Source organism: Schistosoma mansoni, chromosome 4, assembly GCF_000237925.1.
Source record: "Schistosoma mansoni strain Puerto Rico chromosome 4, complete genome".
Classification (NCBI taxonomy): Eukaryota; Metazoa; Platyhelminthes; class Trematoda; order Strigeidida; family Schistosomatidae; genus Schistosoma; species Schistosoma mansoni.
The window spans coordinates 15,056,836-15,071,279 of record NC_031498.1 but is presented as its reverse complement, the minus strand read 5'-3'; the positions used below and the strand labels follow the sequence as shown (position 1 = coordinate 15,071,279).

General features: G+C 34.1%; 1 protein-coding gene across 1 annotated transcript in view; it reads right to left on the bottom strand.

The window, feature by feature from the left end:
• The window catches only part of Smp_153840 (putative neurobeachin), a gene marked incomplete at both ends in the record, with an annotated part of 66,866 nt that overhangs the window by 10,725 nt on the left and 41,697 nt on the right, over nucleotides 1–14,444 (bottom strand). The window contains 4 exons of the mRNA XM_018796944.1: nucleotides 2,627–2,921; nucleotides 6,236–6,379; nucleotides 7,952–8,191; nucleotides 10,765–11,270. Of these exons, the coding sequence (XP_018652034.1) occupies nucleotides 2,627–2,921; nucleotides 6,236–6,379; nucleotides 7,952–8,191; nucleotides 10,765–11,270 (1,185 nt within the window). The remainder of the gene's footprint in view (nucleotides 1–2,626; nucleotides 2,922–6,235; nucleotides 6,380–7,951; nucleotides 8,192–10,764; nucleotides 11,271–14,444) is intronic.

Sequence of the window (14,444 nt, the reverse complement as noted above, 5' to 3'; positions counted from 1 at the left end):
ACGGGATCGCGGATGCGCACTGATGAGGAGTTTTCAATAGGACGAAACAGCCATCCAGTGTTTCCAGGTTTTCGATGGTGGTCTAGCTTCAATTGACTCATGATTTCAACTATAGAAAATTATTTGTTAAATTATATCTCATTAAAATATTGCAAAATATTAAAGTTATACATTATATTAATCGTGTAAAACTATTGAAAAATATTTTCATAATTGAAAGCGTGAGTCAAATCTCCACAAAACCCCTTTTGAAAAATATTTGTTGGTGATTTCTGTAACCAAATGTTGCTAATTACAGTTTTCATAAGTAAATGTCAGCAAAATTTCAATATCGGTTTTTGTTTTATTCCTGTAATAAGTATTAAAATTAATCTCTTACCAACTGAATGAAAAACACAAATCAATAAACGATAAGTGGATAAAGTGATCTAAGATTTAAAATAAATAAAGTTGCGTAGTAATCAAGAGGTAAGAGAAGAAATAAGAGAAAGTAATTTACAGGCGAGAAATATGAGGGATGATTGTCAACTTAACAGATATAAAGAAAAGCGATAAAAAACGTTGTGATTAATTTACTATTTACCTTTTCGATATACTGCATCTGAAAGAAAAGAAATCAAAGAAAAAAATTATTAGGCTACTTATTACACTCACACAAATTAAAGCGATAAAAACTAATAAATTATTTATTCACAATTACTGATACCGTTGATTCCTACATAGAACAAGGATTATCATAAAGGCTTTGGCTAGTTTTGATTTTCATTGACAGTATTAACAATTTCGATCACTCCTCTGACAAATAAAAGATATTAGACCACAAATATGAGGTAGCCCCTGTGAAGAAATGGTTCTCATGATCAATAAGCTAGCTACAGTATACATATCCTAATAATAATGTAAGTGGATGAAACAATAAAAGAAAATGATTTCCAGTCTAAGAAATAATTAACACTAAATCTTCATCAACAAGTAACAATAAGTATGAGAATAGAATTAATTCATGGTTTCTTACTGATAGACCAAAAAACTGAATGAACACCTAACAATTTCATTGACATATAATTATAAGAAATTAACTATCAAAAAGCGCAATTAAGAAGCTGATTCTGTTTTTCTTTCAATAGATATGTGTAATGAAGTGATTTTAGTTAAATTTGCATAAAGCATAAAGAAAATATCATCGTCAATCATACCCAATTTGACATAGAATGCAACAATCTCAGTCAGTCCTTCATCTGCGACGTAGGAACAGTCATATATATGCATCGGTCCAAGTTGCCATACCTCACTCATAAACACAACAAGATGAACAATAAATTCATAGAAGCAGTTACTTCAATAATAGTAATATATATAAAACGATTGCATATAAAATTATGATACACGGAGAAAGAATTGGTTCGTAGAAAGAAAGGTATAAAGTAATTTTAATCTCACAGTTTAAGGGAAGACAAAGAGTGTATATACGTACGCCATTGTGATTGATTCTGAGCAATGTCACCCAGAAATGCAACAAACTATCATCATAAAGAGGTGACAAATCAGTTATGATATTAATTGCATACAGAAATTGTATTTAATGAGTTTCACTATACAGATAATAATTCCACAAATAAATCATGACTGTATTTAGTGAATAAACTAATTCTATTCATAAAAGTTTGTGTTAATGTTTTAACTACAGCTATCCCCTGTATTAACAATAACAAAGCAATAGAGGGTAATAAAACAGTGAAATATTCAGTTATTATTTTAATTAAACAACTATGAATGTGAATTAGTGATGTAGAATAAATTTTTCCCAGTAAAAACTGAATGAATAATCATGACAGAATGAATTGAATGATGCGACCATAGTTTATGGATGATCTTTGAGCGACACTAAAGAATCGTTGAAAAACCTGAACCACTTACTAGAGTCGAAAAAGAGTTATGAAATAGTTTGAAGAATTTACATAAAGAATAAAAGTTGGAAGTTAACATCAGGAATGAGAATAAGAGTTTTCATCATAAACTAACATTAACTATAGTGTCAAAATACTGTTAATCTGTGTCTTGGTGTAAATAAACTTTGTGCAAAACTCCAACAAACGCCATGTTAAATCACATTGATTCGTTCATAAATAATTATAAGCTCATCAATTTAATCTATGCAATGTTTAGCTGATATTTATATAATTATTTGCTATGATTCAAATCAAAGATAACTAGTGTTGATAATTGAAGAGAGTAAGTAACATTCATGATGATAAATTCAACTTAGTATTGTTTGTTTGAATCTTCCCATTGACGTTTAGGACTGCGACTGGTCAGTCTCTAATTGGCATATGTGCATACTGTGCGTATTGCCTCGATATTGCCTTAATTCACAAGCACGGTAAGCTGACGAGTCCCAAATAGGACGAAACGCGCGTCCTGGATTCCACTGCTAGCCACTATCCATCTTTGCTTATTCATGATGATAGTTATAAACGAATAGATTCTAATTTAAAGTTTTATTTTTGTATTAGTTATTTATTTTTCTTTTTTTTTCGGTGTTTCTTTTTCAAGTGTCGATCATTAACTCAACAAACAAATCAAAATTTTAATTAATTTTTGAAAAAAAACAACAACAGGAAAATACCTGCAGCTAAACTATTCCATTTACAAACTACTATAGTTCTATTTTCAGTTATAGCAAACACCGAAGGAAACGGTAGAGCTTTTGATGATGTATTACTGAATAAATGTACAACTGGAGAATGTGATTGAAATTTCAAACTCATACAAAACTCTTCATTAAGTAAATTAAATATTTCTGGGTTATGGTGTAGAGCCGAATTTCTCCGTGGATGTGGTTTGGTCAACAATTGACCTGGTGTTTGTCCAAAACTTTGAATTTGATCTTGAACGGCTTTGATTAGAAGAGAATCGGTAATCTGGATCAGAAATTATGAAAAATAAATACACAGTAAGGTGATAACAAAAATATAGAGATAACTGTGAATTAGATTATAGTTGAAAGCGTGAGTCAATTGAAGCTAGACCACCATGGAAAACCTGGAAACACTGGACGGCCGTTTCAAAACCACGTCTGTTGTGAGATAGGAACTCACTGAAGACAATTGGTGAATGGTTGCTCAACTTCGTGGATCAGTTGAAGTTAGACATTAACACCGTTGGATGTCAGCTCAGTGGTCTATCGGTTAAGGGCTTCGGCTCGAGACTGGTAGGTCCTGAGTTCGAATCTCGCTCGCGAGAGCGGGTTCGTGGATGCGCACTGCTGAGGAGTCCCATAATAGGACGAAACGGCCGTCCAGTGTTTCCAGGGGTTTCATGGTGGTCTAGGTGCTATTGACTCACGCTTTCAACTATAATAAATACTAAATCTCCACAAAACCCCTTCTATAATTAGATTATAGTTAACATTTAGACGAGACCAATAAATTTTTTCTTCACATTAGCCTTTTAAGGCCATAGATCAGTGATTTAAAGATTAGAGTAGAAACAAACCAGTTAGCTGTAATCTAAATCACTTTATCTGTCAACGTATGTCCAATCAGGTAGTACAATTAGTACACCTCACCTAGTTGATATAATTTAGTTGAATATATTAGTATTTGTTGTGTTAATTTACACTTTAGTTTTCGACATATGGAAAAACAATGTATATAAGTTATTCTTTAGGAAAATCTTTAATTGTGTTATTTATTTAACACGTCTATGACTCCTCTATCTGACTTTTTGAATCTTAAGCGATCCTTTCAGAATTTGTCCAGCAGTTGAAGGACCTCAACAAGATAACAAAACCAATAACAATGGTAAATATACACATAAAGTCTGCTGAAAATATTGAGAAACATTTATTGGTCTACAGACTGTTCACTATCTGTCAGTGATTTGTTTGTTATTTGTATCAAACTACTCCTTTTTCTGACAAGTATTTATCGACGGCTAAACAGTAAGTAGAGTGGCACAGATGAGAAATACACTTAATAATGATACATATTCAAACGACCAAAACGTGATAAGGTGATGCTTGACCAAGCAAGAATAAATTTAAATAAAGCCAGAACGAACATGGATGCAGAATAATTTGAATTCATTATATTTCGTGGTTTCTCATCAGCTGCTTACAATCAAATAAGTGTTAAAATTTTACAATGAGGTAAGATATAGTGTGAAACAATTGACATAAGTGAATGAGAAGAATAGAAATGAATTCATATTGTTCTGCATCCATGTTCGTTCTGGCTTTATTTAAATTCATAAAGGGAACTAATTGCAAGAATAGATTATTAATGAGAACAGTTTTCACTGACCAAACTCATAATAATGTCAAACAACCATGAATTATTTTTTGATCTTTGATCAGATAATATATTTCAATCACATGATACGTGATATAAGTATAGGGAATTGGTAAGAGCGGTCAAAAGGAAGAATTATGCACATTGGGGTCAAATCACCTGTTCATTAGTGCTAAGTGAATTCCATTCAATAAGTTTTCAGTAAAAACCCCTAAGCTAAGTCACAAAACATTTCTTATCAATATAACTAATGTTATTATTAGAGAGTTTGGATTTTTCTGACTGAGTCTTAAACATGAATACTGGAATGAAAGTAAACCTATATATGAATTTCCGAATAGGGCGAAATGTGTGTTAATGATTCCACTACAAGCCGTAATTATATTTTGTAAAAATAAAACTAATACTTGAGGAAAAACTGGCAACGCACTGACCAGGGTTTCAGGTTTGTTATATTTATCAACAGAGAGGATTTGTAAATTATTTACGGAGGTCAATTATTATACATAAATTCACATATTACTTGGACTGTTGTCTGATGAAGTCTCTGACTGTAGGTATTGAAGAGGTCATAAGCATATGATGATGATGGCTACTATTATGTTGAAGGAATACCTTTCTTTGACATATTCAATTTCCAACCGACAAATATCGGCATGCAACATTCATTAGGGTGTCTAAAATGACTGTAGTATAGTACACGTTGATAAACCATTTTCGATGTTTCTAATATTAAAAATAATGTAAAGCCTTGAGAAACTGCTCACGTCTCACAACTGGCGATGACAACTCTGTTCACTTATGCTGCAGAGAATTCACTGACTACTGAATATGACATTTAACAGTTAACTAACTAATAGAGGAATAAGGATTACATTTTATATAAGCCATTCCCATGCCAAGAATAAGACTTAATTCTGGAGTCAGTTCAAAGGTTTTTACTATCATAATGACACCTTGAACCAGTATTTCTCGATAGAATTCAATCAATATTAACGACTAAACAAACGGCAAATCAGTTACTAGATACTGGTCAATTAATATCAATAACTTAGTGTAACACAAGACCAGCAGCGGCCTGAATAGCTCGGTGATAATGTCTCAGTTTAAGAATCTGGATTACGGGGATCTGAATCTATAGAAATAAAGGATGTTCATGAATCCCAAATTATTTCATTTGTTTACCATATCAATAATGATTAAGCCTCAAGAGTCTGAAGATTGATATTTGGGGAATATGATCATAAAAGGAGTAGTATATCGAAGAACTATTTTGTACACAAACATCCATAACATCATTTAAACCTTGTAGTTTTCAATAATACATCGAAACGAAAACTTCGGATCTCCTATAAAAGGTCAATTGACTTAAGGTTTAGGGAAATGAAATTGTGTAACTTTGGTCTATGGATAATTCTGATTTTAGTGAGAAGAATTTTTGAAACATATGCCATCACATTTATGCAGACTGATCATTAAGAAATACAATCTTAAACAGATCTTTAAGATGGTGGGTTATGTTGAGAATTAAGTTCGTATTAGAAAAACTGTGGTATACTAAATACAAACATGTTTTCTGAAAACTGTCAATACTTTAGGTAATGTACATACTAATGTGTTCGAAGCTATCCAAACTATGTGAGTAAAACCTGCTAAATGTACTAAGTACCTCTTTACATGTAGCGAATAGATTACGCTTGTGAGTTCGTATGGATTTTGAAGCTGTCTGTAAATATTACTTTTATTATTATTGGCGTGCTGAATAATATTAGGAGAAAAGGGATCACTTAATTATTTCGAATTTCTTACATATACACTTACCCTGCTTTCACGATTCTTTAACAATTAAATAATATATAAAAATGAATTTGTATCATAGTAGTAATTGAACAATTAATTTGCAAAATTAATTATATTATACATGTAAAACAAACTTTATTCACCTTATCCCAATCAACACTTCCATCATAAGTTAAATAATGAAATACATTAGTAGCATGAACGGCTTCAGGTCCGCGTTGCTTATAACCAAATATAAGATCGACCCAGTTATGTAATTGACATGAAACTAATTCAGATTCTAATGCCTTTAATAAATTTGCAAAAGAATATTAGGTGGATTAAGTTCGGTAAAAAAAACAGAATTCATTTTGTATTGATTGTTTGAGTCTTTCCATTGATGTTTAGGACTGTAATTTATCAGTCTCGTATTGACATATGTGCACCCTGTACGTATTGCATCGATACAGCCTTAAGTCATAAGCATTATAAGCATAGATGATGTCAAATTGTTAATATTAATCAAAATATTGTTATAAATAAATTTCTACAATTTTATGCATATCATAAGACAATAATAGACAAGTATAAATAAGAAATCAATACAGATTACTGGTCATACAAAAGGTGCATTGTATTCGTCTATTAGCGATAACTACTTCTAAGCTTGAACAAAAATATATCATTTTATTTTTAACTGTTTAATCTTTAAATGGCGATTCAACATAGATAATGAAGGCACAATATGAGACTGAATTCTGAGTTAAGTAGTTATGACAGTTAGCAAGTATATTCAGCTTCTTTAGCCCTGGTACCAGACGAATTGATATGTTCGGTTTCTTGGTGAAGACACGTAAAGAATGTTAGTATAATTATTATCGGTCGCTAACAATGGGTACGAAAATGATCAATACCGCGATTCTTCTGATGGAAAAAATTTAATGAACATAATTTGAACGAGTGGTAAAATCATCTTTTGACAAAATGTACAAAAACTATCAAATTATTTAAAAAAACATATGAATGTTTGCGAAATATGTGCATTTTTATTGAATTTCAAGGATTCGAACTTTATATCAATTATCGATTATGATCAGTTACATATCGTAGCCATCTATCTTGTATTAAGAGTGGATAAACATTATACTGCTAAAATATAATTACACTTAGTAATTAAGTAGTAGCTATCTAACTAAACGAATAGAAAAGATAATTTGCATTGGATGAAAAAGTAATTCAAATTTTATTACGTAGAGATTTAAAGTTGAAGTTTAAAAAATTCAAGGATTTGACTTTTAAAACAACAGGCCAATTAGGCGTAAAGAAATACACATCAGACCAATCAAGTGAATTAGTCAAGAAATTCACGCTAAAGCTTACATGTCCAGAAATAAAAGTCAACAGTTAACTGAAAACTAGGAATATTATAGTGTTCATAACTGTAATTAATCTCACAGTCATATTCACTTTCCATAGCTTAAAGTGATCGATTTACTATAATAGTAGTGTTTAATATGTTAATAAAATAATATAATTGTAATATCCCAATGAGTATAAAAATAAGATTTTTTATGAAGTGGCTTACACTGAGTAACAACAAAACGTCAAAAAATCCGATTTTTCTACTCATTGCGATTCTACAAAAATATTATTTTATCTATAACAATCTACGCAGTGCTCAATTTATTCGAAATTATCAAGTTAAACCTTGGTAATGATACTTAGTATTTAATATGGTTTGAACTATAATTATACAGATATGCTGTAAATAAGAAAAACACTTTAGGAAGAGTTCCGAGAAATAAAATATAATAACAAGAACACCAAAATATAAAGTGGATTTCTTTATAGAAAAAAAACCCATAGAAAATCTATCCTACCTCACGATTGATTCGTACAAATTCTTCAGGTGATTTTGCCCATGGTGGAAGTATCACAGTGTCAACATTTATACCATCATCTGTGACGCCTAAACCAAGATCATTTAAATTTTCAAACATTTCAGGAAAGTAGAAGAATTCCGGAATTAATTCTTTCACGTCAGATGTGTTAATTTGACAATTTTCCCATGTTTTAGCAACTGAATAAAATATTCGGTCGGGATGATCGAATTTGCCACCCTTTTTCATTAGAGGACATGAGAAGAAAATGAAAAGTAATACAAGAAGGATAAAAAAGATAGCTAGTCATAAGCATATATCATTACTGGGAATTCTAGACTTTGTAGAAATAGTTGATCCTACAGCTCAACACAATCACGCTAGTCTATACTATATGAACTTAACATTCATAAAAGACTAATTCCAGTATTATATTAACATGTCAAACTACAGTTTGATATTCTGTGTTTCGGGAACATTGATAGAACTTAAAGATAAATAAATTTCGTGTGGGTGGACTATTTCCATGATTCTGACAACACAGTTACATATATATTGTGTCGTAACACTAGTTCAGACTGATAACAATAATAGAAGTACGTTACATTTGTAAAACAAAATAATTTTGGAAATAAAAAACGAAATACTTAACGCTCATTAAACAGATCAAAATTTCTTCACTAATCTATGATACAGACATGTCGAGATCAGAAAGATTAGTTGGCATACAAATATACCAATAAGCTTACTTAAACAACAAAATAATAACAGAACGACTGATCAAAAAAACTAGCGGTAATTTTATTTTTCATTGGTTAACTTGAAATATTAAAAATTAATTATGTTCATTTTTACGAAAAAAAAATATGGAATCCACATAGATTCTTAAACAGTTATGAATTTTCATGTGGAGTCGGTCATTTTTATACAACCTAGAACCTAGCACACGTGCCATACTTTATTAGCACAGCAAGGTGAAACTGTCAGCGCAAATCCCATAGTGGTGAAAGTAGAAATAGAAACGACGGTAATAAAAGAAGATTGTACATCGAAGATACAATTTGAGAGGAATATATGGATTAATGTCATAAAAAATTTTATACGGTAGTTTAATGATAATGATACACCAGATTTATAGAACATCATTGAATAATCAAATCCATACTATAAATATGATGCCAGATAGTATGCGCTGTTAAGGGAGTAAAATATTTACGAATCGGTCTTGCGGTGGTAATCAATGACATGATTTTTCCAGAAATGACTAGCTAAAATATGCATTGTGAAAGATGTAACATGAAATAACAAGGAACATATATATATTTTTCTACATCTCTACAATGCTAATTAGTAAAAGTAAGGGAACAAAAGAAATGGAAAAAATTAAGAAACCGTTTACGACCGAAAATAAATCGGCGAAAAGCAAAAGAAAATCTGGGAAAAAGGTACAAATTAACTTTATATTCAATGGTTAGAAGCTTTGGGGTGAATTATTCTAAGCAGACGTATCAAAAGTTTGCGGCGTATCGAATAAAGGTTTATATTATCAAGTTCGGTCGGTTTCTAGATTACAACTTGTAAAGTAACAATTCATCGCACACATTAGATAACTTCCAAAATTATAAATCATACTTTTACATCACTATATCATGATTATTCTTGAAGCAGAGTTGAAAACTGAAAAGCACAGAATGTTTAACACATGTTTTAATCACCTCAATAGAAAATTAACAAATCAAAGGTTAACACAATATTCTTTTTTAGTAGTGAAAACATTTTGGGATAGTTCTTAAAATAAATTCAAGAACGGAAAAGAACAAACTTTGTGTGTCAACCACTTTATATGGTTACGTTTGGTAAAGGCGAAGTAGTACACACAGAAGTACTGAGAACTACATTTCCCATCATTCGGAATTGAGCATACGGCACGCTTATCACAGATAGCGTAAAATGAATAGAATGAAAGTTAAATGCTTATTTTATGACAAAGTTTCATTAACTATCAACTCATCAAGCCATTTTCGAAATTTAAAGTAGCTAGAGGAACCAAATAGTTCGATATCTATTATCATATTAAGCATCAACATAGACGGAAGTGGATAGGACACAAATTGAAGAAAGCACCCAATTGCATCACAAGGAAAACCCTCACTTGAAATCTTCAAGGCCAAGGGAAAAGACGAAGACCAAAGAACACATTATGCTGATATATGGAGACAGACATGAGAATAATCAACAACAATCAGACAGAACTAGAAAGGAAGGCCCAGAACAGAGTGGGTTGGAGAATGCTGGTCGGCGGCCTATGCTCCATTATGGGTAACAGGCGTAAGTAAGCAAACAACATAGACCAGTCCTAAAATAACACTGTGAGCTAGGAACGACTTCAAAATATTAATACGTGCAAAAAATTGTGATGTTGAAAGACTGATGCCATCATTTTAGATTTTATAGTCTACGATATAACATTATCTATTGACGGATGAGTGTTTCTTTTTCAGATGTCAACCATGAAAAGAGGTTTTATTTCGAATGATTCAACGGTAAGCACTAACAGTGAAATAAACATTTCCATGACCCATTCGTATATATATATATATATATATATATATATATCATGAACTTCGATCCGAGTTGGTCTTCTATCCGAATTTGTCAATAAAAGCCTCTGATTCATTCTTAGTTCTCTTACTCAAAAAGCTCATTTAACCCAGCCATACTAAATGTATACATCAGCTTCAAACTCCCAGAATTCTTCAACATAACATGTAGCTTAGACGAAATCCAACCAAGTTAATATAAATTATACTCACCTGCAGATTAAGAAATACAGTAGTGAATGGTTCAATACGCAATAAATAATTTAATACAAATGCTGCTGTACTATAATGTGTCCCGTAATGAAATGGAGGTTGATTTTCATCTTCCCAGTTTTTGTAACGTTCATCAAAAAATGCTTTACGTTTTGGATTAATTGCACCAATTGGTTTAGATAAATCACGATAATTAGACGGAGAAGATAGATCTAGTTCTTTTGTAGTATAATTTGATATAACCCATGGAAATATTGGATATTGATTCAAGTCATTATAACTACGACCAGCTATAGTGTTTAGATACATTAGGTAATCAAAGTTTGACAATTCACGACGTTGCCAACGTTGTGTCATATTGGATAATTGAAATATTTTACTGGGACTAGCTAAGGTCGATGCTCTAGATACAGGAAGACCATATCTTGTACCTATGCCTACTTCAGGTAAAGCATTTACAACCAATTTCACAGTGTTCATATCTGTAAATGCAAACAGTACGGAGCCTAAAAAATTAAAAAAGGTGAACAATGAAAATTATCGACAGAGAATAGATACAGTGTAGCTAGAATTGGGACCCAGGACGTATGTTCTATCCTCTTAAGGACTAGTCATTTGGATTTATTCACATTCCAGTGTTGATGTTTACCCAGGAACTCAAACCCAAAACTGCTCTCTTCAAGCAACATCACATTATCCACTCAGATATTGAGTAAAGACAACCACTTACTTATGCAACGGGTATGGGATTTAATTTTATTTGAGATGATTCGAGCTATCCCGTTGTTGACTGATTGAAATTTGAACCATTTTAGCTAAATCGATGGCATTTGAGGGGAGCGGTAATGGGTTCGAGTGCCGGTATAAACACCAATTCTGGGATGCAGGTACATCTGTCTGGCAAGTTCGAAGTAGGATGAAATGCGCGTCCTGGATTCCACTGCCAGTCACATTCCATCTATTCTATATCAAATTGTGTTATAAAGGATGTATCATGACAATCCACATAAGAAGGTCATTTGCCAATGAAGGCTGATCGAATTTCAGTCAAAAATATCAACAGCAGAATAGTTTAAATCATTTCAAATTGAATTCAACCAAAATAATGTTTGTTTAATAATAATTGTACGTGACAACATAAGTGAACGCCATATAAATGAAAAGCCGTTAAGGACGAATGAGGACATTTTAAAGAAAAAAAGTAGTATTGTTTTAAAAGAGATATGAAAACTGACTTTAAAGAATATAGCTAGCTAGCACAAAACTGTTTATTGAAGACAGTGAGTCCTGGAGATAATAATTTTTACAACATAAAAGATTTCATTTTAACAGATGCCTTCTAGATAGGTAAACAAAAAGAGCTAATATTAGAAAACACTAAGTTGTTTAAAAGATTGTAACATCCTAGATCAGCTATCTACACCATAGTAAAAAAATGTTAATACAAAATTTACCGGACGCGCTGCCATAGGATCATATTTTCAGACTTTAACAATGCATTAGGGTATACTACTGACCTTTTAACACAGTACATAAAACTTATTTTATTTATTTATTTATTTAAACACATATATATTGGTACAAAAGGGCACCAGGTACATATGCGCCACACAAAATAATGAAAGTAGGAAGAGAAGGGATGAAAAGATAAGGCGGACTGAAATGTACAACCAGAAGACTCTTTCAGTTAGGAAAGTTAGAACCATTCTTTATGTAGAAAGTAAAAGAAGGTTGCAGCAGGATCGCCACTGGCTTCTATTCTGAGCCATATCTGATAACGTCTCTAGCCACTGTGTTGCACCATCTCTCGGACCCCAACCAGGGAGTCGTGAAGGACCAACAGAAGCTAGCCCTTTGCAGCTCTCTTTCACGCCACGACACCATGTCATACACTGACCTCCTCTCCGCTTTTTCCAACCAGTCCCAGGGTCGGCAAATAATGCACGACGTGGAAGTCTCTGGGACGACATTCGTAAAACATGTCCAAGCCACCGAAGTCGGTGTTTCAAGATGGTGACACCAATCGAATTATCGTCTCTGCGCCCGAACACACGATGCCGAACCTCTGCATTACTAACATGGTGTTGCCACTGTATGTCAGCAATCCTTCGGAGACAACGACGATCGAACACAGAGAGACGTCTAACATCCTCAACTCGGAGAGGCCAGGTTTCACAAGCATAGAGCAAAACTGCTCGCACCGACGCGTTGTAGATCCGACCTTTTACAGCCAGACTAACATCACGAAGGCGCCAAAGATGGCCCAGATTGGCATAAGCCGCTCTGGCTTTCATTATACGTGCATCAATCTCATCACTCACGCCACCACCAGCACTTATATAGCTACCTAGATACACGAACTTCTCAACTACTTCGATCTCCTCACCATCCAGGGTGAGTACAGGATTAGAATCCTGTCAGTCTTGTAGGAGTACTTTGCACTTGGAGGGTGCAAAGCACATGCCGTACCTGCGGACACTGATTGCCAACTGATTAAGTGCTGATTGCATGCCTTGGGCATTATCGCACAGTAAGACAATATCATCCGCATACTCAAGGTCGAGAAGTCGTTCTCCAGGCAGCAGATCCACACCGCCATTACTTACATCCACCAGAGCTGTTTCCAGGATGTCGTCGATGGCAAAGTTGAAGAGGAATGGTGAGATCGGGCAACCCTGCCTAACCCCACTGCTCGAATGGAACAAGGGAGAAAGGTGGTTGTATGCACTCACTCTGCCTGAGGTGTTCGTATACAGGGCCTTTAAGATGTTAATGAACTTCTCAGGCACACCCCTCTTCAATAGACAATCCCAGAGAACAGTCCTGTCCAACGAATCGAAGGCATCCCTGATATCAAGAAACACTACGATTGTTGGCCTGTGATAAGTATGACGGTGTTCTAACATTTGGCGGAGGGTGAAGATGTGATCAATGCTTCCTCGACCAGAACGAAAACCAGCCTGCTCCTCGCGAGTCAATCGTTCGCGGGTTTTAAACAACCTACGAAGAATGATAGAAGCCAATAGTTTGGACGCAATCGAAAGTAGACTTATCCCCCGATAGTTATTGCAGGAACAACGTGAACCCTTTTTAAAGATAGGGACGACTATTGACTCATTCCAAGATGTTGGAACACTTTCTTGCTCCCAAACCTTTCCAAACAACACAGTCAATTCCTTAGTCAGAAAGTCACCACCATCTTTAAAAAGAGCCGGAGGTAAGTCATCTGGGCCCGGTGATTTGTAGCGTTTCAATAGTTGGAGTTCCTTGCGGACTTCCGCCTCGTTTGGTGGATCAGTCGTCACCGGCCATGGGTGACAGGACAAACTGGTTGATGTTGCCGGAGCAGCAGGCCAGTTGAACTGCCCTTCAAAAAATTCCGCCCATCGTCCAAGACGTCGAGAGATGTTAGTGATTGGCATCCCATCATCCTCGTAGATTGTTTCACTCACACCAGACTTCTTGCTGCCAGTGGCTCGGATGAATTGGAAGAGCTTCCGGCAGTTACCAGATGCAGCTGCTGCTTCCATCTCATTAGCACGCTCCGACCACCAGGCTTCTCGGTCCTTACGCAAGCTTTGCCCGATTTCATTACGCAACAGCCTTCGTTTGTGGTCAAACTCACGGTCACCCGGAGTAGACCGACGGGCTTCCATCAGTTGTAAGGAGCCAGAAGAAAC